We start from the raw sequence: 26,720 nt of genomic DNA, 5'->3' as shown, positions 1-26,720 counted from the left end.
ATAATAATGCATGCATATCAAACATGGGCTGGGGGTCCTTGAGTTTTAAGAATCACTGATAAACTGAAATATGTCTTGGATCAAGAAGACTATCATAGATGTATTTGATCGATTTTGACATTTGCATAGATATCTGTGAATATGAAAGTGAAAGTCACACTCACAAAAATACATGTATGTGATAGTCTTCATCCTAGGCAATAGAAATATGAGTGAACTCGGGACAATATAAACGCAGCCCGTGGCTGTACTATTAAAGGAAAACAATGTTAGCGTTGCATAATTATTATTATTTATGCCTAATGTGGGCCTATAGGGACACATAAAAACGTGTCGGTGCACAAAATAAACCCCCAGGTCCCAGCAGCTGTACATCACTGTACATCACCATAAAGCACATGTATTTACTTATTAACCTTACAGTAACTTGCCTTATAGCTCTGGTAAGAAGGACCACAACAATGTCTACAGTAGCTACAGTATATATATACAATTATTATTTTTGCCTTTTGTGGTGGTTATATGGGACCAAAAAAACAGGTCCCAGCAGCTGTACATCACCACAAAGCACATGTTTTTATTTATTAACGTTACAGTAACTTGCGTTAAATCTGTGGTAAGAAGAACCACAACAATGTCTACAGTGGCTACAGTGTATCTAGCTCTGGTCCATACTAACGCGGAGTTCTCCTTAACGCTATGGTACTTTAGAGCCGTTGCCCGCACACCCCTGGTATCGGAGCCTCTCGTCTTTAGTAAAAAATAAAACATACACTTTCGCTACTCACCAAAACAAAGACGGTTTTAAGATGTTGAAAGCCTACTTTCCTCGGTGGGAACACTCGGAGCCCCCCACCTCACGTCTAAAATACACTTTTTGGGGAGAAAAGAAAATATTTCACCGGTTTGGGAAAACATTTTATTTACTCCACTGCGCCCCCTACATATCTGGTCAATGGAGAAATGCCATCGACCAAATCTGTAGGAGGCGCAGTGGAATAACTATTTAAAAAATCCATTCGGTGGATTATTTTACATTGTGGTCAAAATGTGTATTTTAGACGTGAGGTGGGGGGCTCCGAGTGTTCCCACTAAGGAAAGTAGGCTTTCAACATGTTAAAACCGTCTTTGTTTTGGTAAAGCAGCATAAGAGCATTTTTTATTTTTACTAGAGACGAGAGGCATGCCGGGGAACGGCCGAAAAGTAACATAGCGTTAAGGAGAACTCATTCTAATGGACCAGAGCTACAGTGTATCTCTAGACCCTGAACAACTGAACCTTTGAAATTGAGCCCTGAACATCATGATACACTGTAGTAGCCATGGATCACATGTTGTATATTATGATACACTGTAGCCACACGGATCATGTATATTATGATACACTGTTAGCCACATAATATCCAACATGGGGGCACCGTGTCCTCCTGCATGCCTGTTGATCATGGTCAATTAAAACAGTATTTCAACGTTATAGCAATAATGGTAGAATATAAAGTTCATTTTACCCGGATGGAAATGTGTAACAAAGTTTCATCAACGCAGCGGTTGCTGTTGGTTCCTTTCAAGCCTGATATCGTCCACCTGCCACCCGACAGTGTTGTCCTACCCGCCCCGCCGAGGCTGCCTGGCTGCTGCTCACACCCAGTGTTGTCCTACCCGCCCCGCCGCTGCCTGGCTGCTGCTCACACCCAAACGCACGCATCGAGCTCCCCGACAACTATAAACCCAACGTTCCTCTGTTCGGCCCCTAATATTCCATGAGCAAAAATGTTTTAATTAAATAAAACTTTTAAAAAAAGATGCAAAGCCACCAGGGTTTAGCGTCCGGTAAAAATAAATACAAATAAAAACCGTGTTGATAAGATGTGTAAAATGGTTAAACCCACCCGGCAGTCAGATAGATAACCTGTTAGAGATATTATTATATCCGTTGTTGCTTTTTTTTTTTTTTTTTTGCTTCTTTTTTTTTTGTGGAGGCACACGGCACCCAACCGAAACCACCAAGGAGTACATTGAACTAGGAGCGGACATATACGTCATCACGCTCTATAGGCACCTCCGGGGAGGCGATTATTGTTTCCGTGGGAGGAGGAGGTGAGACTTTAGGGAGCGCTTGTTTTCGGCGGAGACCTGTCAAAGTACTGTCAAAGTAGCCTACTTCAAAAACGTAAATGAAGTCCACAATCACAACACCAGAGGTAGCTCCACTGCAGTGTTAATTTAGTCGACTAGACTAGACTAAGACTAAACAATTTTCAGAAGACTAAAATAGGACTCAAACTAAATGGTGTGTTATTCAAAAGACTAAGACTAAGACTGAATAAAAATGTGCTGTCAAAATTAACACTGCTCCACTGATCACGTCCAACCCAGATTTGGCACAAACAAGGGGTTGTTCTCCTGCTATGCAACAAAAAATGTGGAATGCCCTAAGCAGTGAAGGAGTGTAAAACCCTACACTCCTTCAAAACTGCCCTAAAAGAGTAGGCCTACCTTCAGGTGGCTGCAATTCGAAACTGGCCCCTGTAAAAGTCATATTCTTCTTTGTGATTACTTTGTTGATGACTTATAAATAAATTACTTTTCAAAAATGTTGTAATGTATTTATTTATGTATTTATTTATTTATAATTTACTAAATCAATTAGACTGATAAACCACTTTAAGCCATATTTTATTTTATAGAACAGCAGATCTATAAGCTCAGGTGTAGTTCTGAGCTTGTAGCTATTTTCACAATTTCTCGAAAATGATAGTTACTAAAATCAAATGCAATGTGTTTTAATAACAGGTTAAATCGATGAGTTAACTGTTGCACGTGCACCCCTATGATTAAACAATATGTGAATCTACGGTACATTTTTTGTTGCCTTTCGTCAAATAATTTATTTGGTAAATAAAATAACCGATGACAAAGGGTGGCAATATTTCATTTTTATTTATTTAGTTTATTCGCACGCTTCACGCGTTTCAGATATATCCCAATAATGTGGCTACTATTAGGCATTATTTTATCACATTTTCGGTTGTATTGTGAATTGTACTTCCATGTAGGCTACTGTTTCTCATGTCTCACTTAATAAAGTACATCAATCAATCAATCAATCAATCAATCAATCATTCCTAAACATAACCTCGGTAAACTATGCCTAAACCTAACCTTATTCCTAAACTTGACCACAGCAAAACTGGAACGTACTAGGAATCTACTGTGCTTGGAACGTGACGTATATGACCTCTCCTTTTTGTGTATATCCTCCTTGAGTGAAACCAGGAAATGTGGTCAACGTCAACCCCATCGCGCTTAAAGGAACAGACATGTATTTATTCACCACAGCTCATATGGCAGATGGCTACCATGAGTTTAACTCTAATAAATCATGTAAAACGCCCTCGTCGGGCAGGGCAGAGAGCTAACAGTCACGCTTTGCGTTAATGTGCTAAAACAGAATCGAAAGCAATAGCCTAGCCTGCAAGTGCTGTGTAGCCTACAAGTGTAGGTTAACAAACGTAAAAATTTTTACTTCTGGTTGGTGGACTTAAAATGTGAGCGACATTGACTTGACTATAGGTTCCGTGACGAATAACAAATAGGCCTACGGTATAATGAAAACCAATGTAGAACCAGGAATCAGGAATACGTTTTACACAAAATGATAATAAAAAATAAATCATAAAGTGTCCAAATAATAATAATGTAATAATAATAATAATTATTATTATCATCTTACTTCTTACTACTATATAATTGACAAAAGCTCCGAAAGTTCGTCCGGGGTAAGCAAGCACAGGATCACTCCATTTGCCCCGAAACTTGCCACAGACTGTTGATCAGAGCTATGGCTATATTTTAGGCATCTTACCCCACCTCGATCTGTGATCAGACTCTCGGCTTGATTGATTCTCTGATTTGCCTATCAGACCCTCAGCCTGATCTGGCAGGTTGCCATAGCAACCAGATACAGGAAGTCTGACCTCTTTATCACATGACCGAGGTTGGGAGGTTGGGACTAGAGGTTAGGGCCGCAAAGCAAAGCGGGGAGGGAGGAGAGGGGATGAGAGGAGCCGAGAGGAGAGGAGAGGCCAGAGGGGCCGGACTTCGCATGACGTGTGTGCAGAGTGACTAGGCCAAGAAAGTAATTATGGAAGAACTTGAACAATACAATGTGGGCAAGGATAAAGAGGATGATGATGTGAATCTGTTACACACACCACTAAAGCACGAGGAGGAAATTGACTATTTAGAAGGGATGAAGGAAATGTTTGGAGACTATGACGAGTGGTGGTTTAAACAATGGTGCAATAGAGCACCGAAGTCTGACGTAATTTACACATCCTACCTGGGTCGCGGTTTCCCCACCCCGTTCTGAATTCCCATAGACGTGTTTAATATCGCGTCAAATAAGAACTGTGTTCCAAAAATAAACAAATGACCCCGGCGGTTTGACTCTTATGGATATTAAGCATCAACTGATGGTGAGAAAACGCGAATGTTACTTCCGCAAAATTAGTAATTTTTTTGCCAGAAACGGACTGTTTTAAATATGAGTGACTGACAATCATAAACGATACAAAGCCACCCCCCTGACAATATCGCCGAGACAGTTTGTTTATTTTCGGACCACAATTCTTATATGAGACGATTCGATGATGACCCAATGTTATTCTCCATAGAGACTTTACGAACCTGGGGATGGACGAGTGACGTCAGGACTTCTGTACTCTATAGCGGTGGTGTCTTAGAAGGGATGACAGAGGAAAGTTTGGAGAGTTTGAACACCCTGACATCTGATGAGTTTTGGACTCTGTCTGGACCAACCTCAGATCAGGCCTCAGATCTAGGGCCTAGATGTGAGGGCCGCGACGGAAAAATGATGTGACGACGGAAAACTAGATGTGAGGACATCTAGTTATTATTATTACTAATAATAATGATTATTATTATTAGTGATTATTGTCTCCGCCGAAGGTGGAGAATATGTTTTCGCTTTGTGTGAGCAAACATTGTTAGCCAAGCTAACATTGGGCAAGCTCCACGTGACACGTGTCAATTTGTTGACACCAATGCCTCTGATTGGCTAGAGGGACGCGTGACGAAATAAAATTCTATAAATAGGTGTGTCACTTCAAAAAGCCCCTACTTTTTGAAGTGAGGTAAAACAGGATCAATCAGACTTGATTGGAACAGTACCTTCAGTAAGTCCAAGTCACCCGTCTGTGCGTGTGTGTTTCCCTCTGAGAACACCTAACATTGGTCAAGCAAAGGCGCAGAAGGCCAAAGCTAAGAAAGCATACTCATCTACAATTGTAACGTAGAAGAGGACTAGAGTTGAAATGATCCCACAACAAAGCCGAACTCTTAATACGTGTCAATATGTTGACATCAATGTCTCTGATTGGCTAGAGGGACGCATGACGAAATACAATCCTATAATAAAAAGGTGTGTCACTTCAAAAAGCCGTTTACGTTTTTGAGGTAAGACAGGATCAATCAGTCTTGATTGGAACAGTATCTTCTAGTCCAAATCACCCGTCCGTGCGTGTGTGTGTCCTCAATCTTCAAAAAATTTTGGATCTCTTTTTTTCATCCTATCTTTTTTTAAACATCTCAACTATCTCATTAGTTATTGCTATGATAATATAATTGCTATAGTCTGCTGGCGGAGACTTGTGCTCCGAGGAGCACATTTTCTAGTTATTAGTATTATTATTACTACTAGACCAAGACCGGTGCACGTTGGGCCTACTCGGAAACGATGCAAGTTGGGAATGCATGCCCCACCCAGTTTTGTAATGCCTGTTATACACGTTGGCCTACCTGGTGTAACCATCTGTCTGTCTGTGTTCCTTTTATGCCCATATATGGAGATCTCTGTGTCTGTCTGTCTGTCTGTCTGTCTGTCTGTGTTCCTTTTATGCCCATATACAGAGATCCATGATGTCATGCAGTAGATGCCCATGGGCATGCCCATACATGGGCATATTGGTTGGATTGGCACTTTGGGACAGCTGAGTCGAGCCCATTGGTCGAGCCATGAACTGTCAGACTTGCAGTACCAGAGATGGCCACTTGTCAACTTTTGCTTCACAAAGCCCTCCCGGTCTTGGGGGCTTGGTCACCACATAACCGCTGGCAGCTATGTGCCAATAACGGTGTTAGCTTGTCATTAGCATTACTATTGTTTCAGCTGAAATTCAGTGGACCCGACCCAGTGCAATTTAAGAGAGTAGGCTAATGTGTGCAGATAAGTATGTCCAAGTCACCATCTTAAATCACAGACTGACAGCAGGGAAGATTAAGTGAAACTCCATTCATTTGTGCACGTGGGCATCTTTCTTTAAATTCCACAAATCTCTTGTCTGTGTTGTGTCTGTCTCTCTCCCAATATGGCCAAATATGGAGACAACTGACTTCATAGTGATGACATCATATTTGACTGACGTCAGCCTGGTGCTGTGTGATGTCAGATCAGAGCTCGGTCAGACTATATAATGTCGGCAATCACTGTTATCATCTCGTTGGCTTTTGTTGGACTTGACCTTTAATTGCTAGCAACTTGTTCAAGATTCGGAATATTCCATAATGTCTGAACCCATGCACCAAGAGGAAGAGGTTGAGACCAAGGCCCTGCCTATCTCACCTTGTCATGAGAGGGCTCTGGTGAGCAGAGACCGCACCATCCCTCTGGTGGAGGAGATTGACCAACGTCACTTTGGTATCATCGACAGCAAAGTGCGCAGGCTTATGTCCATTCCCAAGGGTAATTCTGCCCTCCGACGGGTAATGGAGGAAACCTACTACCACCACATATACCACACATTGGCCATTGAAGGTAGCACATTGACTCTATCCGAGATCCGCCACATCATTGAGACAGGCAATGCCGTACCTGGCAAGAGCCTGCAGGAGCAGAACGAGCCCATTGGCATAGATGCAGCCATGAAATATATTAACACCACCCTGCTGTCTAGAGCTGGAGACATCGCCGTCACAGACATCTTGGAGATCCACCGCAGAGTGTTTTTCTACGACCCTGTGGATACAGGGAGGCTGCGCACCTGCCAGGTGCGTGTAGGCCAACATTTTCCACCCCACCCTCAGGATCTTGACCGACACATGCAAGAACTGGTCGAGTGGCTCAACTCTGAGGAGGCCCTTCAGCTGCACCCTGTTGAGTATGCAGCACTCGCCCACTACAAACTGGTGTATGTACACCCCTTTGTCGATGGCAATGGGCGCACATCACGGCTGCTAATGAACCTGATACTCATGAAGGCACGGTACCCACTCATTACAATTCGCAAAGAACAAAGTACTGAGTATTTCGCAGCTCTGGACACGGCAGACAAGGGTGATGTTCGACCTTTCATTCGTTTCATAGCCCAATGCACCGAGATCACTCTGGACACACTGTCTGAAATTAGATTTTTGCTGGGCTTGTGAACAGATACCTACCCGTACGGTCTGTCTGAGACCATGGTGTAGGCTACATACATACTGACACTGTACGTTGTTTCTCAGAGGAATGAGTAACCCTACCACCCCATCGCCATCGTGGTCATCTTGTTGTTTTTGGATGAAAATGAAGAGTGGATGGCATCAAGTAATTAATAAGAATGGATTAAAAAGATTGGAAAATAAAATAAATACAGGCTGCAGATGCAAAAAAAAGTTTTTGCTTAAGTTCTTGCTAACATGCCACTTGCAAAGGACTTGCTGCACCCATCCATCCCCCGTGGAAGAGCAGAGGAGGCACAGAAACGCCTTGTTCAGAGTCCCAACTCGTACTTTATGGAGGTGAAATGTATCCTGGATGTTATAAGATTACCAGTGTTCAGCCACGCCCAGACGGTGGTCGTTTACAGTCAAGGTTGACACCAGTGAGCCCATTGGCCGTGGGACCAAGGTGATCCTGCACCTGAAGGAGGACCAGGCGGAATACCTAGATGAGAAGAAGATCAAGGAGATAGTCAAGAGGCATTCCCAGTTCATCGGTTACCCCATCACCTTGTTTACGGAGAAGGAGCGTGACAAGGAGATCAGCGACGACGAGGCCGCTGATGAGGAGGAGAAGGCTGAGAAAGAGGTGAAGGAAGTTGGTGACGACAAGCCCAAGATCGAAGACGTGGGCTCAGACGAAGAGGAGGACTCAAAGGACGACAAAGACAAAAAGAAGAAAAAGAAGATCAAGGAGAAGTACATCGCCCAGGAGGAGCTGAACAAGACCAAGCCCATCTGGAACCGAAAGCCTGATGAGATTACCAACGAGGAGTACGGAGAGTTCTACAAGAGTCTGACCAATGACTGGGAGGACCACGTGGCTGTCAAGCACTTCTCTGTGGAGGGCCAGCTGGAGTTCCAAGCTCTGCTGTTCATTCCCCGCCGCGCACCCTTTGACCAATTTGAGAACAAGAAAAAGAAGAATGTCAAGCTGTACGTCAGGAGGGTTTTCATCATGGACAGTTGTGATGAGCTCATACCAGAGTACCTGAACTTTGTGCGTGGTGTGGTCGATTCTGACGACCTGCCCCTCAACATCTCCAGAGAGATGCTGCAGCAGAACAAGATCCTCAAGGTGATCCGCAAGAACATTGTCAAGAAATGCCTGGATCTCTTTGAGGAGCTGTCTGAGGACAAGGAGAAGTACAAGCAATTCTATGAAGCCTTCTCCAAGAACCTGAAGCTGGGCATTACCGCCGACAATCAGAACCTTAAGAAGCTGTCTGAGCTGCTACGCTATCAGACCTCCCAGTCTGGTGATGAGATGACCTCCCTCAAGGAGTACGTCTCCCGCATGAAGGAAAACCAGAAGTCCATCTACTACATCACAGGTGAGAGCAAGGAGCAGGTGTCTCACTCTTCATTTGTGGAGCGCGTGCACAAACGTGGCTTCGAAGTGGTGTACATGACAGAGCCCATCGACGAATACTGCCTCCAGCAGCTCAAGGAGTTTGGCGGTAAGACCCTCGTCTCTGTCACCAAAGAGGGCCTGGAGCTCCCCGAGGACGAGGAAGAGAAGAAGAAAATGGAGGAGGACAAGATTAAGTTTGAAAACCTCTGCAAGCTCATGAAAGAGATTCTCGACAAGAAAGTCGAGAAGGTGACCGTGTCCAACAGACTGGTCACGTCTCCCTGTTGCATCGTGACCAGCGCTCACGGCTGGACGGCCAACATGGAGCGCATCATGAAGGCCCAGACCCTCAGAGATAACTCTACCATGGGCTACATGGCGTCCAAGAAGCACCTGGAGATCAATCCGGACCACCCCGTCATGGAGACACTCAGGCGGAAGGCTGACGTCGACAAGAACGACAAGACCGTCAAAGACCTGCTCATCCTGCTGTACGAGACGGCCCTGCTGTCGTCAGGCTTCAGCCTGGACGACCCCCACACGCACTCCAACCGCATCCACAGGATGATCAAGATCGGCCTGGGCATCGACGATGACGATGCGACCGCGGAGGAGGAGGCCAGTTACGCAGCCGCCGTCTCAGACGTGATCCCACTGCTAGAAGGCGACGATGATGACTTCTCTAATATGGAGGAAGTGGATTAAGCACCACAACCTCAGCCCTTTCGGCTCACTTTTTGAGCAGTGCAACCGCTCCTATAAGAGGGTTTAGGACCCATTCGTGGTGAAAGTTTTTCTTTCCGTCGTGAAAATGTGTCTTTCGCTGTAACGCCATGCTTTGGAAAACACGGGCTAAACTTTGCAGGACGTGATGTGATTGACAAGCAAGACACATGATGAAATTAACTTCAAACTTCGCAGACGCGCTGTGATTGGCTAGCGAGACGCATGATGAAATTAATAATAATTAAAAAAATGTAAGCACGTCACTTCGCAGGACGTGCTGTGATTGGCTACCGAGATGCATGATGAAATTAATAACTCATAAATAGCACCGCTCACTTCACACTGGGTGTGATTTTTCAATTTAGACCTGGTTCTTCCCTGTAATTCCAAGCGGGAAAACCTTAGTGATTGGTGTTTAAAAGAAGGGAAAAGCTAAAAAAAAATCGGTGTTATCTGTTGAAAGAGAATATTAAAAACGGTAATAAATTAAAATATAAAAAGGAGGGGGGAAAAAGTACCTCCGGGGTTGGTCAGCACAAGATCACTCCACTTGCCTCCAAACTTGCCACAGACTATTGATTAGTGCTCTGGCTAATACTTAGGCTTCTTTCCCCGCCTTCAGTGTACTTACATATTGTACAGTTAATATAAAACTACATTTTAACATTTTAGCCACAGCAGCTTTTCTTCTTTTTGGCCGCAGCAACTTTTGTCTGGCCGCTAGGACCCCACCCTACTGCGCATCTCCATATATGGCCATATCAGTTGGATCACTGGTGCAACGTAGCTGTGATGTAGCTGATCGGGCCTAGATGTGAGGGCCGCGAAGCCATGAAACTTCGATACACACATGCGTCTCCTCATGCCTAACAACTTTGACACTCTGACTTTTGACCTCTGACCTTTAGATCTCCCACCATTTTGAATTATATGAAAAACTGTAAAAAATCTCCTCCTGGGATATTTGAGCAATCTGCACGAAACTTTCTACACATGAACTTTGGACCTACACCAACAGATTTATGGGACTGGATTTTTTTTAAAGTGAAAACATTAAGCTTTTATGAGCCAATGAATATTGCAGTTTTATGACAATTATTCATCTGCCCCTAACACTTACATGCAGACTCGCATTTGTTTGAAACTTTGCAGTAATGTAGAGGGTCATTCCAAGTATCACTGAAACTAATCTTACTCCAATTGGTCAAAGGGGGCCGCTATAGCAATTTTTTGAAAATGCAAACTATAAACAGCTAAAAGTCATGCCTCGTTTGGCCGACAGCCGTGAAACTTGCTTACAAATGTGCCTTGACTCATGAGGAACACATCTATTACTTTGACCTATAAGCTCCTTCCTTAGATTGTCCGCCATTTTGAGCAGTTTGAAAAACACTTAAACCTGTGTTTCTGCAGTGATTTTTGAGCAATTTGCATGAAACGTTCTACATGTACTTTGGACCTATGCCGACAAAAACTTTAGTCGCTGATTTTCCATAAATGAAAAAATTAAGCTTTTATGAGCCAATGAATATTGCAGTTTTATGACAATTATTCATCTGCCCCTAACACATACATGCAGACTCACATTTGTTTGAAACTTAGTAGTAATGTAGAGGGTCATTCCAAATATCACTGAAACCAATCTTACTCCAATTGGCCAAAGGGGGGCACTATAGCAATTTTTTGAAAATGCAAACTTTAAACAGGCAAAAGTCATGCCTCGTTTGGCCGACAGCCGTGAAACTTGCTTACACATGTGCCTTGACTCATGAGGAACACATCTATCACTTTCACCAGTAAGCTCCGCCCTTAGATTGTCCGCGATTTTTTGCAGTTTGAAAAACACTTAAACCCAGGATTTAGGGTTAGGTCTGTTGGTCCAATGGCTGATTGCTTAACCATCTGCCTTGCAGAGTGCTCTCTGGTTGTTCTCTGTTGCACAGAGCACTCTGAAAACTGAGCGGATTCTCAGAGCGTATTTCCGAACGCAGTCATTATCTGTAGAGGGCGCAGAAAACCCTGTCCCACTCATTTCAATGAACTTTGCTCACCTAGCGCATGCTTTCATTCTGAATATGCGTCAGCGTCACATCACTGAGGTTACAACGCATTTGCTTGTCCTTTTCGCGTCTACGTCTCAAACTCCCTCCATGTCTGTCTGTCTGTCTGTCTGTCTGTGTTCCTTTTATGCCCATATACGGAGATCCCTGATGTCATGCAGTGTATGCCCATGGGCATGCCCATACATGGGCATATTGGTTGGATCGGCGGTTTGGGACAGCTGAATCGAGCCCATTGGTCGAGCCATGAACTGTCAGACTTGCAGTACCAGAGATGGCCACTTGTCAACTTTTGCTTCACAAAGCCCTCCCGGTCTTGGGGGCTTGGTCACCACATAACCGCTGGCAGTTATGTGCCAATAACGGTGTTAGCTTGTCATTAGCATTACTATTGTTTCAGCTGAAATTCAGTGGACCCGACCCAGTGCAATTTAAGAGAGTAATGTGTGCAGATAAGTATGTCCAAGTCACCATCTTAAATCACAGACTGACAGCAGGGAAGATTAAGTGAAACTCCATTCATTTGTGCATGTGGGCATCTTTCTTTAAATTCCACAAATCTCTTGTCTGTGTTGTGTCTGTCTCTCTCCCAATATGGCCAAATATGGAGACGACTGACTTCATAGTGATGACATCATATTTGACTGACGTCAGCCTGGCCTTCAAGGACTGCACTAAGTACTCTACAACCTCTATGTATGTATGTGAGTGTGTATGTCTGTCCTTCACTCGTGCCCAAATATGGAGTTCAACCACACTGATGTCATCAATAGACTGTCGCAGTGAGATTCTGGAAGTAAACGTCACATTCCTTTCCTTCGTGAGGATTTCATTATCAGCTATAATGTCAAAACAATAGACTTACCACTATGATCCTGGTTGTAAAATGGTGCTATATAATATGCTCCTGTAGAGGCCACACGTCTGAATGCAATCACTCTAGTTTTAAGAAAAACATGTTTAACTAGCGACCTCACAGATAAATACTCCACTACCCTCAATGCTAAAGCGTAACATCTGGAAAAATGTACATATCTTAGACATTACTCTTGGCCAAATATGGAATTCCACACAGCTCCAGACTGGCCTCCAGGTACTCTGAAAACAGTTACTGCACTAGTACAACGCCAAATTAAGGACTTTCCTGCACTAATTGGCGTTGTTTGACAACGGTTTGTGCTGTTTGTGATGTCAGATCAGAGCTCGGTCAGACTATATAATGTCGGCAATCACTGTTATCATCTTGTTGGCTTTTGTTGGACTTGACCTTTAATTGCTAGCAACTTGTTCAAGATTAGACGGAATATTCCATAATGTCTGAAACCATGCACCAAGAGGAAGAGGTTGAGACCTTTGCCTTCCAGGCAGAGATCGCTCAGCTTTTGTCCCTGATCATTAATACCTTCTATTCCAACAAGGAGATCTTCCTCAGGGAGTTGATCTCCAATGCCTCCGATGCCTTGGACAAAATCCGCTATGAAGGTCTGTTAGATGCCACGAAACTGGACAGTGGCAAGGAGCTAAAGATCGACATAATCCCCAACCCAGCTGAGCGCACCCTGACCCTCTTCGACACCGGTATCGGTATGACCAAAGCTGACTTGATCAACAACCTGGGTACGATTGCAAAATCTGGCACCAAGGGCTTCATGGAGGCACTGACAGCTGGAGCTGACATCTCCATGATTGGTCAGTTTGGTGTTGGTTTCTACTCTGCTTACCTGGTGTGCGACAAGGTGACCGTCATCACCAAGCACAATGACGACGAACAGTATGCCTGGGAATCCTTGGCCGGAGGCTCGTTTACAGTCAAGGTTGACACCAGTGAGCCCATTGGCCGTGGGACCAAGGTGATCCTGCACCTGAAGGAGGACCAGGCGGAATACCTAGAAGAGAAGAAGATCAAGGAGATAGTCAAGAGGCATTCCCAGTTCATCGGTTACCCCATCACCTTGTTTACGGAGAAGGAGCGCGACAAGGAGATCAGCGACGACGAGGCCGCTGATGAGGAGGAGAAGGCTGAGAAAGAGGTGAAGGAAGTTGGTGACGACAAGCCCAAGATCGAAGACGTGGGCTCAGACGAAGAGGAGGACTCAAAGGACGACAAAGACAAAAAGAAGAAAAAGAAGATCAAGGAGAAGTACATCGCCCAGGAGGAGCTGAACAAGACCAAGCCCATCTGGAACCGAAAGCCTGATGAGATTACCAACGAGGAGTACGGAGAGTTCTACAAGAGTCTGACCAATGACTGGGAGGACCACGTGGCTGTCAAGCACTTCTCTGTGGAGGGCCAGCTGGAGTTCCAAGCTCTGCTGTTCATTCCCCGCCGCGCACCCTTTGACCAATTTGAGAACAAGAAAAAGAAGAATGTCAAGCTGTACGTCAGGAGGGTTTTCATCATGGACAGTTGTGATGAGCTCATACCAGAGTACCTGAACTTTGTGCGTGGTGTGGTCGATTCTGACGACCTGCCCCTCAACATCTCCAGAGAGATGCTGCAGCAGAACAAGATCCTCAAGGTGATCCGCAAGAACATTGTCAAGAAATGCCTGGACCTCTTTGAAGAGCTGTCTGAGGACAAGGAGAAGTACAAGCAATTCTATGAAGCCTTCTCCAAGAACCTGAAGCTGGGCATTACCGCCGACAATCAGAACCTTAAGAAGCTGTCTGAGCTGCTACGCTATCAGACCTCCCAGTCTGGTGATGAGATGACCTCCCTCAAGGAGTACGTCTCCCGCATGAAGGAAAACCAGAAGTCCATCTACTACATCACAGGTGAGAGCAAGGAGCAGGTGTCTCACTCTTCATTTGTGGAGCGCGTGCACAAACGTGGCTTCGAAGTGGTTTACATGACAGAGCCCATCGACGAATACTGCCTCCAGCAGCTCAAGGAGTTTGGCGGTAAGACCCTCGTCTCTGTCACCAAAGAGGGCCTGGAGCTCCCCGAGGACGAGGAAGAGAAGAAGAAAATGGAGGAGGACAAGAGCAAGTTTGAGAACCTCTGCAAGCTCATGAAAGAGATTCTCGACAAGAAAGTCGAGAAGGTGACCGTGTCCAACAGACTGGTCACGTCTCCCTGTTGCATCGTGACCAGCGCTCACGGCTGGACGGCCAACATGGAGCGCATCATGAAGGCCCAGACCCTCAGAGATAACTCTACCATGGGCTACATGGCGTCCAAGAAGCACCTGGAGATCAATCCGGACCACCCCGTCATGGAGACACTCAGGCGGAAGGCTGACGTCGACAAGAACGACAAGACCGTCAAAGACCTGCTCATCCTGCTGTACGAGACGGCCCTGCTGTCGTCAGGCTTCAGCCTGGACGACCCCCACACGCACTCCAACCGCATCCACAGGATGATCAAGATCGGCCTGGGCATCGACGAAGACGATGCGACCGCGGAGGAGGAGGCCAGTTCCGCAGCCGCCGTCTCAGACGTGATCCCACTGCTAGAGGGCGACGATGATGACTTCTCTAATATGGAGGAAGTGGATTAAGCACCACAACCTCAGCCCTTTCGGCTCACTTTTTGAGCGGTGCAACCGCTCCTATAAGAGGGTTTAGGACCCATCCGTGGTGAAAGTTTTTCTTTCCGTCGTGAAAATGTGTCTTTCGCTGTAACGCCATGCTGTGGAAAACACGGGCTAAACTTTGCAGGACGTGCTGTGATTGACAAGCAAGACACATGATGAAATTAACTTCAAACTTCGCAGACGTGCTGTGATTGGCTAGCGAGACGCATGATGAAATTAATAATAATGTAAAAAATGTAAGCACGTCACTTCGCAGGACGTGCTGTGATTGGCTACCGAGATGCATGATGAAATTAATAACTCATAAATAGCACCGCTCACTTCACACTGGGTGTGATTTTTCAATTTAGACCTGGTTCTTCCCTGTAATTCCAAGCGGGAAAACCTTAGTGATTGGTGTTTAAAAGAAGGGAAAAGCTAAAAAGAAATCGGTGTTATCTGTTGAAAGAGAATATTAAAAACGGTAATAAATTAAAATATAAAAAGGAGGGGGGAAAAAAGTACCTCCGGGGTTGGTCAGCACAAGATCACTCCACTTGCCTCCAAACTTGCCACAGACTATTGATTAGTGCTCTGGCTAATACTTAGGCTTCTTTCCCCGCCTTCAGTGTACTTACATATTGTACAGTTAATATAAAACTACATTTTAACATTTTAGCCACAGCATCTTTTCTTCTTTTTGGCCGCAGCAACTTTTGTCTGGCTGCTAGGACCCCACCCTACTGCGCATCTCCATATATGGCCATATCAGTTGGATCACTGGTGCAACGTAGCTGTGATGTAGCTGATCGGGCCTAGATGTGAGGGCCGCGAAGCGGCCCAAACCTCTAGTTATTATTGAGGGTTCGAGGCCTATCAGGCCCGAAACCTCTTTGAAACTGTTGGCTTTCTTCTTCTGCCGTTTTTGCAGTTCTGGCCTAACCGTGCATACGCTTTTTTGGCTTTGCCAAACGGCTAAGAAACGAAACTCACAACTATTGGCCAAAGGGTGGCGCTATAGCACTCAATTGACTTTGAACAGGGACAACTCATGCCCTGTTTGACCTACAGCCATGAAACTTCGATACACACATGCGTCTCCTCATGCCTAACAACTTTCACACTCTGACTTTTGACCTCTGACCTTTAGATCTCCCACCATTTTGAATTATATGAAAAACTGTAAAAAATCTCCTCCTGGGATATTTGAGCAATCTGCACGAAACTTTCTACACATGAACTTTGGACCTACACCAACAGATTTATGGATTTCTTTTTAAGTGAAAACATTAAGCTTTTATGAGCCAATGAATATTGCAGTTTTATGAAAATTATTCATCTGCCCCTAACACATACATGCAGACTCACATTTGTTTGAAACTTTGCAGTAATGTAGAGGGTCATTCCAAGTATCACTGAAACCAATCTTTCTCCAATTGGTCAAAGGGGGCCGCTATAGCAATTTTTTGAAAATGCAAACTATAAACAGCTAAAAGTCATGCCTCGTTTGGCCGACAGCCGTGAAACTTGCTTACAAATGTGTCTTGACTCATGAGGAACACATCTATTACTTTGACCTATAAGCTCCGCCCTTAGATTGTCCGCCATTCTGAGCAGTTTGAAAAACACTTAAACCTGTGTTTCTGCAGTGATTTTTGAGCAATTTGCATGAAACGTTCTACACATGTACTTTGGACCTATGCCGACAAAAACTTTAGTCGCTGATTTTCCATAAATAAAAAAATTAAGCTTTTATGAGCCAATGAATATTGCAGTTTTATGACAATTATTCATCTGCCCCTAACACATACATGCAGACTCACATTTGTTTGAAACTTTGTAGTAATGTAGAGGGTCATTCCAAATATCACTGAAACCAATCTTACTCCAATTGGCCAAAGGGGGGCGCTATAGCAATATTTTGAAAATGTAAACTTTAAACAGGCAAAAGTCATGCCTCGTTTGGCCGACAGCCGTGAAACTTGCTTACACATGTGCCTTGACTCATGAGGAACACATCTATCACTTTCACCAGTAAGCTCCGCCCTTAGATTGTCCGTAATTTTTAGCAGTTTGAAAAACACTTAAACCCAGGATTTAGGGTTACAGTAGGTATGTTGGTCCAATGGCTGATTGCTTAACCATCTGCCTTGCAACCACAGGGTTGCCAGATCAAGTCCCACCTCATGCAGACTTTATTTCAATTGAATTTCACACAACATGACTGTAACAATGAATACGTGTGCAATTGTTAATCATAGGCCGCCATTATCGCATTAATGCGATCTAATAAATAGCGCGCCTGGCCGCCAAGATCGCATTAATGCGATCTATGGTCTTTTTTGATCTTTATGCTCTGATCACGCTATTCTGTAATGAATCACTTTAAGTTTCAGGTTCCACTTACTTCACCCACCACTGCATCCGGTTTCATGACTTGGGTTCCGTTTCCGGTTTTCATTTTTTTTTTCCCCAGTCATTTTCGGCCATAATAGGGAAATACACGGTTTTTCACACGGTATAAAAAACGATCGGAGACCTCCCCCTCTATAATCTATGGTCTGGGTGACGAACAGTCATCCCCGTCGTGTATCACATCGTAATTTTCGCCGATCAGAGAATCTGAGACCACTTCACATCCGGTTTCCTGTATTTGACTGTTTGAGTGGGTGTGGGGGGGGGGGGGGGGGGGGGCGAGTGTGTCAGCGAGCTGATCAAGCTGGCTATGTGCTGCTCTCTAGTGGTGGAACGATCAAAACGATTCAAATGTCCAGCTAGACATTCTATATGTAAATTAAATAACAATATAACAAAACAAAAAAACACGAAAATCGCTGGCAAGGGCAGCTATGAACGAGGTTTTAACTCTGGCAGTCAAAATATAACATGAAATGCTTATTTGAGAGTAGTTATTTCAATGTATGACGTACTTCATTGTGAAAATAGCCGATCTACAATCTCACAACTTTTTTGATAGCAACGCTTTGTGAGCTTGTAGATCGGCTACTTTCACTAGTTTTGGTACAGAGGGGACATCACATTTCTCTATTGGTAAATACTTTGTGAACCACTGATCTTAGTGTTAGTGATACAGGGGCTCCGTTCATGGCAGAAGGCAAGAGTCTACGATCTTCAACAGACACCATGAAGCCTTAGCTCTGTGCCGGGAGAGGGATAGTCTGGTTACCTAACGTGCAATCATGCTTCAGCATTTCCTAATTCCCCCATAAGATGGGAAAGCTACACTCTCATTGACTGCTGTTTTCAAATCACACCTCCTCATTTCCATTTAATGGAAATGCTCGATTCTAATTAGCTGGGGAAAAGATGGAGGTGGAGATAAAGAATTTGGAGACACCTGATTCGTTTTTCTGCAACCAACCAGCAAGCGTTCCTTCCAGCTTCTCTCATCTTTTTTTTTTCAAGCACAGGTGTGTTGATTGGGCTACAGCTGAACTTATGGTGAACTCTGCTTGCAAGTTGCTATGACATCAAAGGGGCTCCAATGGAGCTGAAACCTTGCCCTTTTCCAGTAAAGCAGAGTTTAATAGCAATTATTTCATTCATGTCTTTGTATGTTTGAAAAGAAGATGTGTATATTTTGCAATAATACTGCACTTTCTACAGCTGTACTTTTGACTTGTTTCTACCAAAGATATCTGTAAAAATAGCAGTCAAGCAAATATATTTGCTTTTGTGTGTGTGTGTGTGTGTGTGTGTGTGTGTGTATGTGTGTGTGTGTGTGTGTGTGTGTGTGTGTGTGTGTGTGTGTGTGTGTGTGTGTGTGTGTGTGTGTGTGTGTGTGTGTGTGTGTGTGTGTGTGTGTGTGTGTGTGTGTGTGTGTGTGTGCGCGCTACACGCTGCATACAACTCAGTCCATAATTATAATATGGTGTATATATATATATATATATATATATATATATATATATATATATATATATATATATATATATATATATATATTTATATATATATATGCATACACTATAATTATGATAATTATGGACTGAGTCACACACACACACACACACACACACACACACACACACACACACACACACACACACACACACACACACACAGTAGCACAAGACTATATAATCTGTCACAAACTTCATATAAAGATCAGTCCATAATAATTCAGCTCTGTTCATCATACAAAGTGATACAAAATATCACTACAGTAAAGTATTTAACAATACAAAATATAACTGCTTGGCTGTATGGCAATCTCAACAAGACACTGACCTCTTTGTGTCACTAATTAAATTATATTTGAAAGATTCATATCACTTGGTAAGACTTTGGGTGGGTTAGAGAGATGTTCCGGTCGGGAATCGAACTGGTGACCTTTCGATCCACAGCTCCCCCTTCCTCCTCCCCCACAGCTTCTCCTCCCCCCTCCTTCCCCTTTTTTCCTCTTCTTCCCCCCCTCACCCAGGCTATTGTTCCCCAGCTTGCTCTGAGATGGTTAAGCAATCAGCCATTGGACCAACAGACCTAACCCTAAATCCTGGGTTTAAGTATTTTTCAAACTGCTCAAAATGGCGGACAATCTAAGGGCGGAGCTTATAGGTCAAAGTAATAGATGTGTTCCTCATGAGTCAAGACACATTTGTAAGCAAGTTTCACGGCTGTCGGCCAAACGAGGCATGACTTTTAGCTGTTTATAGTTTGCATTTTCAAAAAATTGCTATAGCGGCCCCCTTTGACCAATTGGAGAAAGATTGGTTTCAGTGATACTTGGAATGACCCTCTACATTACTGCAAAGTTTCAAACAAATGTGAGTCTGCATGTATGTGTTAGGGGCAGATGAATAATTTTCATAAAACTGCAATATTTATTGGCTCATAAAAGCTTAATGTTTTCACTTAAAAATAAATCCATAAATCTGTTGGTGTAGGTCCAAAGTTCATGTGTAGAAAGTTTCGTGCAGATTGCTCAAATATCCCAGGAGGAGATTTTTTACAGTTTTTCATATAATTCAAAATGGTGGGAGATCTAAAGGTCAGAGGTCAAAAGTCAGAGTGTGAAAGTTGTTAGGCATGAGGAGACGCATGTGTGTATCGAAGTTTCATGGCTGTAGGTCAAACAGGGCATGAGTTGTCCCTGTTCAAAGTCAATTGAGTGCTATAGCGCCACCCTTTGGCCAATAGTTGTGAGTTTCGTTTCTTAGCCGTTTGGCAAAGCCAAAAAAGCGTATGCACGGTTAGGCCAGAACTGCAAAAACGGCGGAAGAAGAAAGCCAACAGTTTCAAAGAGGTTTCGGGCCTGATAGGCCTCGAACCCTCAATAATAACTAGAGGTTTGGGCCGCTTCGCGGCCCTCACATCTAGGCCCGATCAGCTACATCACAGCTACGTTGCACCAGTGATCCAACTGATATGGCCATATATGGAGATGCGCAGTAGGGTGGGGTCCTAGCAGCCAGATAAAAGTTGCTGCGGCCAAAAAGAAGAAAAGATGCTGTGGCTAAAATGTTAAAATGTAGTTTTATATTAACTGTACAATATGTAAGTACACTGAAGGCGGGGAAAGAAGCCTAAGTATTAGCCAGAGCACTAATCAATAGTCTGTGGCAAGTTTGGAGGCAAGTGGAGTGATCTTGTGCTGACCAACCCCGGAGGTACTTTTTTCCCCCCTCCTTTTTATATTTTAATTTATTACCGTTTTTAATATTCTCTTTCAACAGATAACACCGATTTCTTTTTAGCTTTTCCCTTCTTTTAAACACCAATCACTAAGGTTTTCCCGCTTGGAATTACAGGGAAGAACCAGGTCTAAATTGAAAAATCACACCCAGTGTGAAGTGAGCGGTGCTATTTATGAGTTATTAATTTCATCATGCATCTCGGTAGCCAATCACAGCACGTCCTGCGAAGTGACGTGCTTACATTTTTTACATTATTATTAATTTCATCATGCGTCTCGCTAGCCAATCACAGCACGTCTGCGAAGTTTGAAGTTAATTTCATCATGTGTCTTGCTTGTCAATCACAGCACGTCCTGCAAAGTTTAGCCCGTGTTTTCCACAGCATGGCGTTACAGCGAAAGACACATTTTCACGACGGAAAGAAAAACTTTCACCACGGATGGGTCCTAAACCCTCTTATAGGAGCGGTTGCACCGCTCAAAAAGTGAGCCGAAAGGGCTGAGGTTGTGGTGCTTAATCCACTTCCTCCATATTAGAGAAGTCATCATCGTCGCCCTCTAGCAGTGGGATCACGTCTGAGACGGCGGCTGCGGAACTGGCCTCCTCCTCCGCGGTCGCATCGTCATCGTCGATGCCCAGGCCGATCTTGATCATCCTGTGGATGCGGTTGGAGTGCGTGTGGGGGTCGTCCAGGCTGAAGCCTGACGACAGCAGGGCCGTCTCGTACAGCAGGATGAGCAGGTCTTTGACGGTCTTGTCGTTCTTGTCGACGTCAGCCTTCCGCCTGAGTGTCTCCATGACGGGGTGGTCCGGATTGATCTCCAGGTGCTTCTTGGACGCCATGTAGCCCATGGTAGAGTTATCTCTGAGGGTCTGGGCCTTCATGATGCGCTCCATGTTGGCCGTCCAGCCGTGAGCGCTGGTCACGATGCAACAGGGAGACGTGACCAGTCTGTTGGACACGGTCACCTTCTCGACTTTCTTGTCGAGAATCTCTTTCATGAGCTTGCAGAGGTTCTCAAACTTGCTCTTGTCCTCCTCCATTTTCTTCTTCTCTTCCTCGTCCTCGGGGAGCTCCAGGCCCTCTTTGGTGACAGAGACGAGGGTCTTACCGCCAAACTCCTTAAGCTGCTGGAGGCAGTATTCGTCGATGGGCTCTGTCATGTAAACCACTTCGAAGCCACGTTTGTGCACGCGCTCCACAAATGAAGAGTGAGACACCTGCTCCTTGCTCTCACCTGTGATGTAGTAGATGGACTTCTGGTTTTCCTTCATGCGGGAGACGTACTCCTTGAGGGAGGTCATCTCATCACCAGACTGGGAGGTCTGATAGCGTAGCAGCTCAGACAGCTTCTTAAGGTTCTGATTGTCGGCGGTAATGCCCAGCTTCAGGTTCTTGGAGAAGGCTTCATAGAATTGCTTGTACTTCTCCTTGTCCTCAGACAGCTCTTCAAAGAGGTCCAGGCATTTCTTGACAATGTTCTTGCGGATCACCTTGAGGATCTTGTTCTGCTGCAGCATCTCTCTGGAGATGTTGAGGGGCAGGTCGTCAGAATCGACCACACCACGCACAAAGTTCAGGTACTCTGGTATGAGCTCATCACAACTGTCCATGATGAAAACCCTCCTGACGTACAGCTTGACATTCTTCTTTTTCTTGTTCTCAAATTGGTCAAAGGGTGCGCGGCGGGGAATGAACAGCAGAGCTTGGAACTCCAGCTGGCCCTCCACAGAGAAGTGCTTGACAGCCACGTGGTCCTCCCAGTCATTGGTCAGACTCTTGTAGAACTCTCCGTACTCCTCGTTGGTAATCTCATCAGGCTTTCGGTTCCAGATGGGCTTGGTCTTGTTCAGCTCCTCCTGGGCGATGTACTTCTCCTTGATCTTCTTCTTCTTCTTTTTGTTGTCCTTTGAGTCCTCCTCTTCGTCTGAGCCCACGTCTTCGATCTTGGGCTTGTCGTCACCAACTTCCTTCACCTCTTTCTCAGCCTTCTCCTCCTCATCAGCGGCCTCGTCGTCACTGATCTCCTTGTCGCGCTCCTTCTCCGTAAACAAGGTGATGGGGTAACCGATGAACTGGGAATGCCTCTTGACTATCTCCTTGATCTTCTTCTCATCTAGGTATTCCGCCTGGTCCTCCTTCAGGTGCAGGATCACCTTGGTCCCACGGCCAATGGGCTCACTGGTGTCAACCTTGACTGTAAACGAGCCTCCGGCCAAGGATTCCCAGGCATACTGTTCGTCGTCATTGTGCTTGGTGATGACGGTCACCTTGTCGCACACCAGGTAAGCAGAGTAGAAACCAACACCAAACTGACCAATCATGGAGATGTCAGCTCCAGCTGTCAGTGCCTCCATGAAGCCCTTGGTGCCAGATTTTGCAATCGTACCCAGGTTGTTGATCAAGTCAGCTTTGGTCATACCGATACCGGTGTCGAAGAGGGTCAGGGTGCGCTCAGCTGGGTTGGGGATTATGTCGATCTTTAGCTCCTTGCCACTGTCCAGTTTCGTGGCATCTAACAGACCTTCATAGCGGATTTTGTCCAAGGCATCGGAGGCATTGGAGATCAACTCCCTGAGGAAGATCTCCTTGTTGGAATAGAAGGTATTAATGATCAGGGACAAAAGCTGAGCGATCTCTGCCTGGAAGGCAAAGGTCTCAACCTCTTCCTCTTGGTGCATGGTTTCAGACATTATGGAATATTCCGTCTAATCTTGAACAAGTTGCTAGCAATTAAAGGTCAAGTCCAACAAAAGCCAACAAGATGATAACAGTGATTGCCGACATTATATAGTCTGACCGAGCTCTGATCTGACATCACAAACAGCACAAACCGTTGTCAAACAACGCCAATTAGTGCAGGAAAGTCCTTAATTTGGCGTTGTACTAGTGCAGTAACTGTTTTCAGAGTACCTGGAGGCCAGTCTGGAGCTGTGTGGAATTCCATATTTGGCCAAGAGTAATGTCTAAGATATGTACATTTTTCCAGATGTTACGCTTTAGCATTGAGGGTAGTGGAGTATTTATCTGTGAGGTCGCTAGTTAAACATGTTTTTCTAAAAACTAGAGTGATTGCATTCGGACGTGTGGCCTCTACAGGAGCATATTATATAGCACCATTTTACAACCAGGATCATAGTGGTAAGTCTATTGTTTTGACATTATAGCTGATAATGAAATCCTCACGAAGGAAAGGAATGTGACGTTTACTTCCAGAATCTCACTGCGACAGTCTATTGATGACATCAGTGTGGTTGAACTCCATATTTGGGCACGAGCGAAGGACAGGCATACACACTCACATACATACATAGAGGTTGTAGAGTACTTAGTGCAGTCCTTGAAGGCCAGGCTGACGTCAGTCAAATATGATGTCATCACTATGAAGTCAGTCGTCTCCATATTTGGCCATATTGGGAGAGAGACAGACACAACACAGACAAGAGATTTGTGGAATTTAAAGAAAGATGCCCACATGCACAAATGAATGGAGTTTCACTTAATCTTCCCTGCTGTCAGTCTGTGATTTAAGATGGTGACTTGGACATACTTATCTGCACACATTACTCTCTTAAATTGCACTGGGTCGGGTCCACTGAATTTCAGCTGAAACAATAGTAATGCTAATGACAAGCTAACACCGTTATTGGCACATAACTGCCAGCGGTTATGTGGTGACCAAGCCCCCAAGACCGGGAGGGCTTTGTGAAGCAAAAGTTGACAAGTGGCCATCTCTGGTACTGCAAGTCTGACAGTTCATGGCTCGACCAATGGGCTCGATTCAGCTGTCCCAAACCGCCGATCCAACCAATATGCCCATGTATGGGCATGCCCATGGGCATACACTGCATGACATCAGGGATCTCCGTATATGGGCATAAAAGGAACACAGACAGACAGACAGACAGACAGACATGGAGGGAGTTTGAGACGTAGATGCGAAAAGGACAAGCAAATGCGTTGTAACCTCAGTGATGTGACGCTGACGCATATTCAGAATGAAAGCATGCGCTAGGTGAGCAAAGTTCATTGAAATGAGTGGGACAGGGTTTTCTGCGCCCTCTACAGATAATGACTGCGTTCGGAAATACGCTCTGAGAATCCGCTCAGTTTTCAGAGTGCTCTGTGCAACAGAGAACAACCAGAGAGCACTCTGCAAGGCAGATGGTTAAGCAATCAGCCATTGGACCAACAGACCTAACCCTAAATCCTGGGTTTAAGTGTTTTTCAAACTGCAAAAAATCGCGGACAATCTAAGGGCGGAGCTTACTGGTGAAAGTGATAGATGTGTTCCTCATGAGTCAAGGCACATGTGTAAGCAAGTTTCACGGCTGTCGGCCAAACGAGGCATGACTTTTGCCTGTTTAAAGTTTGCATTTAAAAAAAATTGCTATAGCGCCCCCCTTTGGCCAATTGGAGTAAGATTGGTTTCAGTGATATTTGGAATGACCCTCTACATTACTACTAAATTTCAAACAAATGTGAGTCTGCATGTATGTGTTAGGGGCAGATGAATAATTGTCATAAAACTGCAATATTCATTGGCTCATAAAAGCTTAATTTTTTCATTTATGGAAAATCAGCGACTAAAGTTTTTGTCGGCATAGGTCCAAAGTACATGTAGAACGTTTCATGCAAATTGCTCAAAAATCACTGCAGAAACACAGGTTTAAGTGTTTTTCAAACTGCTCAAAATGGCGGACAATCTAAGGGCGGAGCTTATAGGTCAAAGTAATAGATGTGTTCCTCATGAGTCAAGGCACATTTGTAAGCAAGTTTCACGGCTGTCGGCCAAACGAGGCATGACTTTTAGCTGTTTATAGTTTGCATTTTCAAAAAATTGCTATAGCGGCCCCCTTTGACCAATTGGAGTAAGATTAGTTTCAGTGATACTTGGAATGACCCTCTACATTACTGCAAAGTTTCAAACAAATGCGAGTCTGCATGTAAGTGTTAGGGGCAGATGAATAATTGTCATAAAACTGCAATATTCATTGGCTCATAAAAGCTTAATGTTTTCACTTTAAAAAAAATCCAGTCCCATAAATCTGTTGGTCCAAAGTTCATGTGTAGAAAGTTTCGTGCAGATTGCTCAAATATCCCAGGAGGAGATTTTTTTACAGTTTTTCATATAATTCAAAATGGTGGGAGATCTAAAGGTCAGAGGTCAAAAGTCAGAGTGTGAAAGTTGTTAGGCATGAGGAGACGCATGTGTGTATCGAAGTTTCATGGCTTCGCGGCCCTCACATCTAGGCCCGATCAGCTACATCACAGCTACGTTGCACCAGTGATCCAACTGATATGGCCATATATGGAGATGCGGAGTAGGGTGGGGGTCCTAGCGGCCAGACAAAAGTTGCTGCGGCCAAAAAGAAGAAAAGCTGCTGTGGCTAAAATGTTAAAATGTAGTTTTATATTAACTGTACAATATGTAAGTACACTGAAGGCGGGGAAAGAAGCCTAAGTATTAGCCAGAGCACTAATCAATAGTCTGTGGCAAGTTTGGAGGCAAGTGGAGTGATCTTGTGCTGACCAACCCCGGAGGTACTTTTTCCCCCCTCCTTTTTATATTTTAATTTATTACCGTTTTTAATATTCTCTTTCAACAGATAACACCGATTTTTTTTTAGCTTTTCCCTTCTTTTAAACACCAATCACTAAGGTTTTCCCGCTTGGAATTACAGGGAAGAACCAGGTCTAAATTGAAAAATCACACCCAGTGTGAAGTGAGCGGTGCTATTTATGAGTAATTTCATCATGCATCTCGGTAGCCAATCACAGCACGTCCTGCGAAGTGACGTGCTTACATTTTTTAAATTATAATTAATTTCATCATGCGTCTCGCTAGCCAATCACAGCGCGTCTGCGAAGTTTGAAGTTAATTTCATCATGTGTCTTGCTTGTCAA

At 44.4% G+C, this 26,720-nt stretch overlaps 5 protein-coding genes across 8 annotated transcripts in view; 3 read left to right on the top strand and 2 right to left on the bottom strand.

The window, feature by feature from the left end:
* The window catches only part of LOC308091375 (GRAM domain-containing protein 4-like), a 128,888-nt gene extending 127,008 nt beyond the window's left edge, over positions 1–1,880 (bottom strand). For all 4 annotated transcript variants that reach the window (XR_013933709.1, XM_080436953.1, XM_080436955.1 and 1 more), the window contains exon 1: positions 1,509–1,880. Coding sequence is in view for 3 of the 4 variants with exons in the window: in XM_080436953.1 (XP_080293079.1) it covers positions 1,509–1,537 (29 nt within the window). In the remaining variant the exon portion in view is untranslated. The remainder of the gene's footprint in view (positions 1–1,508) is intronic.
* Positions 1,881–6,585: 4,705 nt separating this feature from the next.
* On the top strand, positions 6,586–7,446 carry LOC308092356 (protein adenylyltransferase FICD-like; the record flags this gene model as incomplete). Its single annotated transcript, XM_080438206.1, has 1 exon — positions 6,586–7,446. The coding sequence occupies one exon, from the start codon at positions 6,586–6,588 to the stop codon at positions 7,444–7,446; it is 861 nt and encodes a 286-aa protein (XP_080294332.1).
* A 252-nt stretch (positions 7,447–7,698) lies between these two features.
* Positions 7,699–9,559, top strand: LOC308092355 (heat shock protein HSP 90-beta-like; the record flags this gene model as incomplete). Its single annotated transcript, XM_080438205.1, has 2 exons — positions 7,699–7,800; positions 7,835–9,559. The coding sequence occupies 2 exons, from the start codon at positions 7,699–7,701 to the stop codon at positions 9,557–9,559; spliced, it is 1,827 nt and encodes a 608-aa protein (XP_080294331.1).
* Positions 9,560–12,953: 3,394 nt separating this feature from the next.
* Positions 12,954–15,140, top strand: LOC308091379 (heat shock protein HSP 90-beta-like; the record flags this gene model as incomplete). Its single annotated transcript, XM_080436964.1, has 1 exon — positions 12,954–15,140. One exon carries the CDS (start codon positions 12,954–12,956, stop codon positions 15,138–15,140), a length of 2,187 nt encoding a protein of 728 aa, XP_080293090.1.
* A 6,185-nt stretch (positions 15,141–21,325) lies between these two features.
* Positions 21,326–23,506, bottom strand: LOC308091227 (heat shock protein HSP 90-beta-like; the record flags this gene model as incomplete). Its single annotated transcript, XM_080436671.1, has 1 exon — positions 21,326–23,506. One exon carries the CDS (start codon positions 23,504–23,506, stop codon positions 21,326–21,328), a length of 2,181 nt encoding a protein of 726 aa, XP_080292797.1.
* Positions 23,507–26,720: the final 3,214 nt, after the last annotated feature.

Source organism: Gymnoscopelus braueri (genome assembly GCF_963280865.1).
Source record: "Gymnoscopelus braueri genome assembly, chromosome: 9".
NCBI classification, from domain to species: Eukaryota; Metazoa; Chordata; class Actinopteri; order Myctophiformes; family Myctophidae; genus Gymnoscopelus; species Gymnoscopelus braueri.
This window is presented reverse-complemented; position numbering and strand designations above follow the sequence as displayed.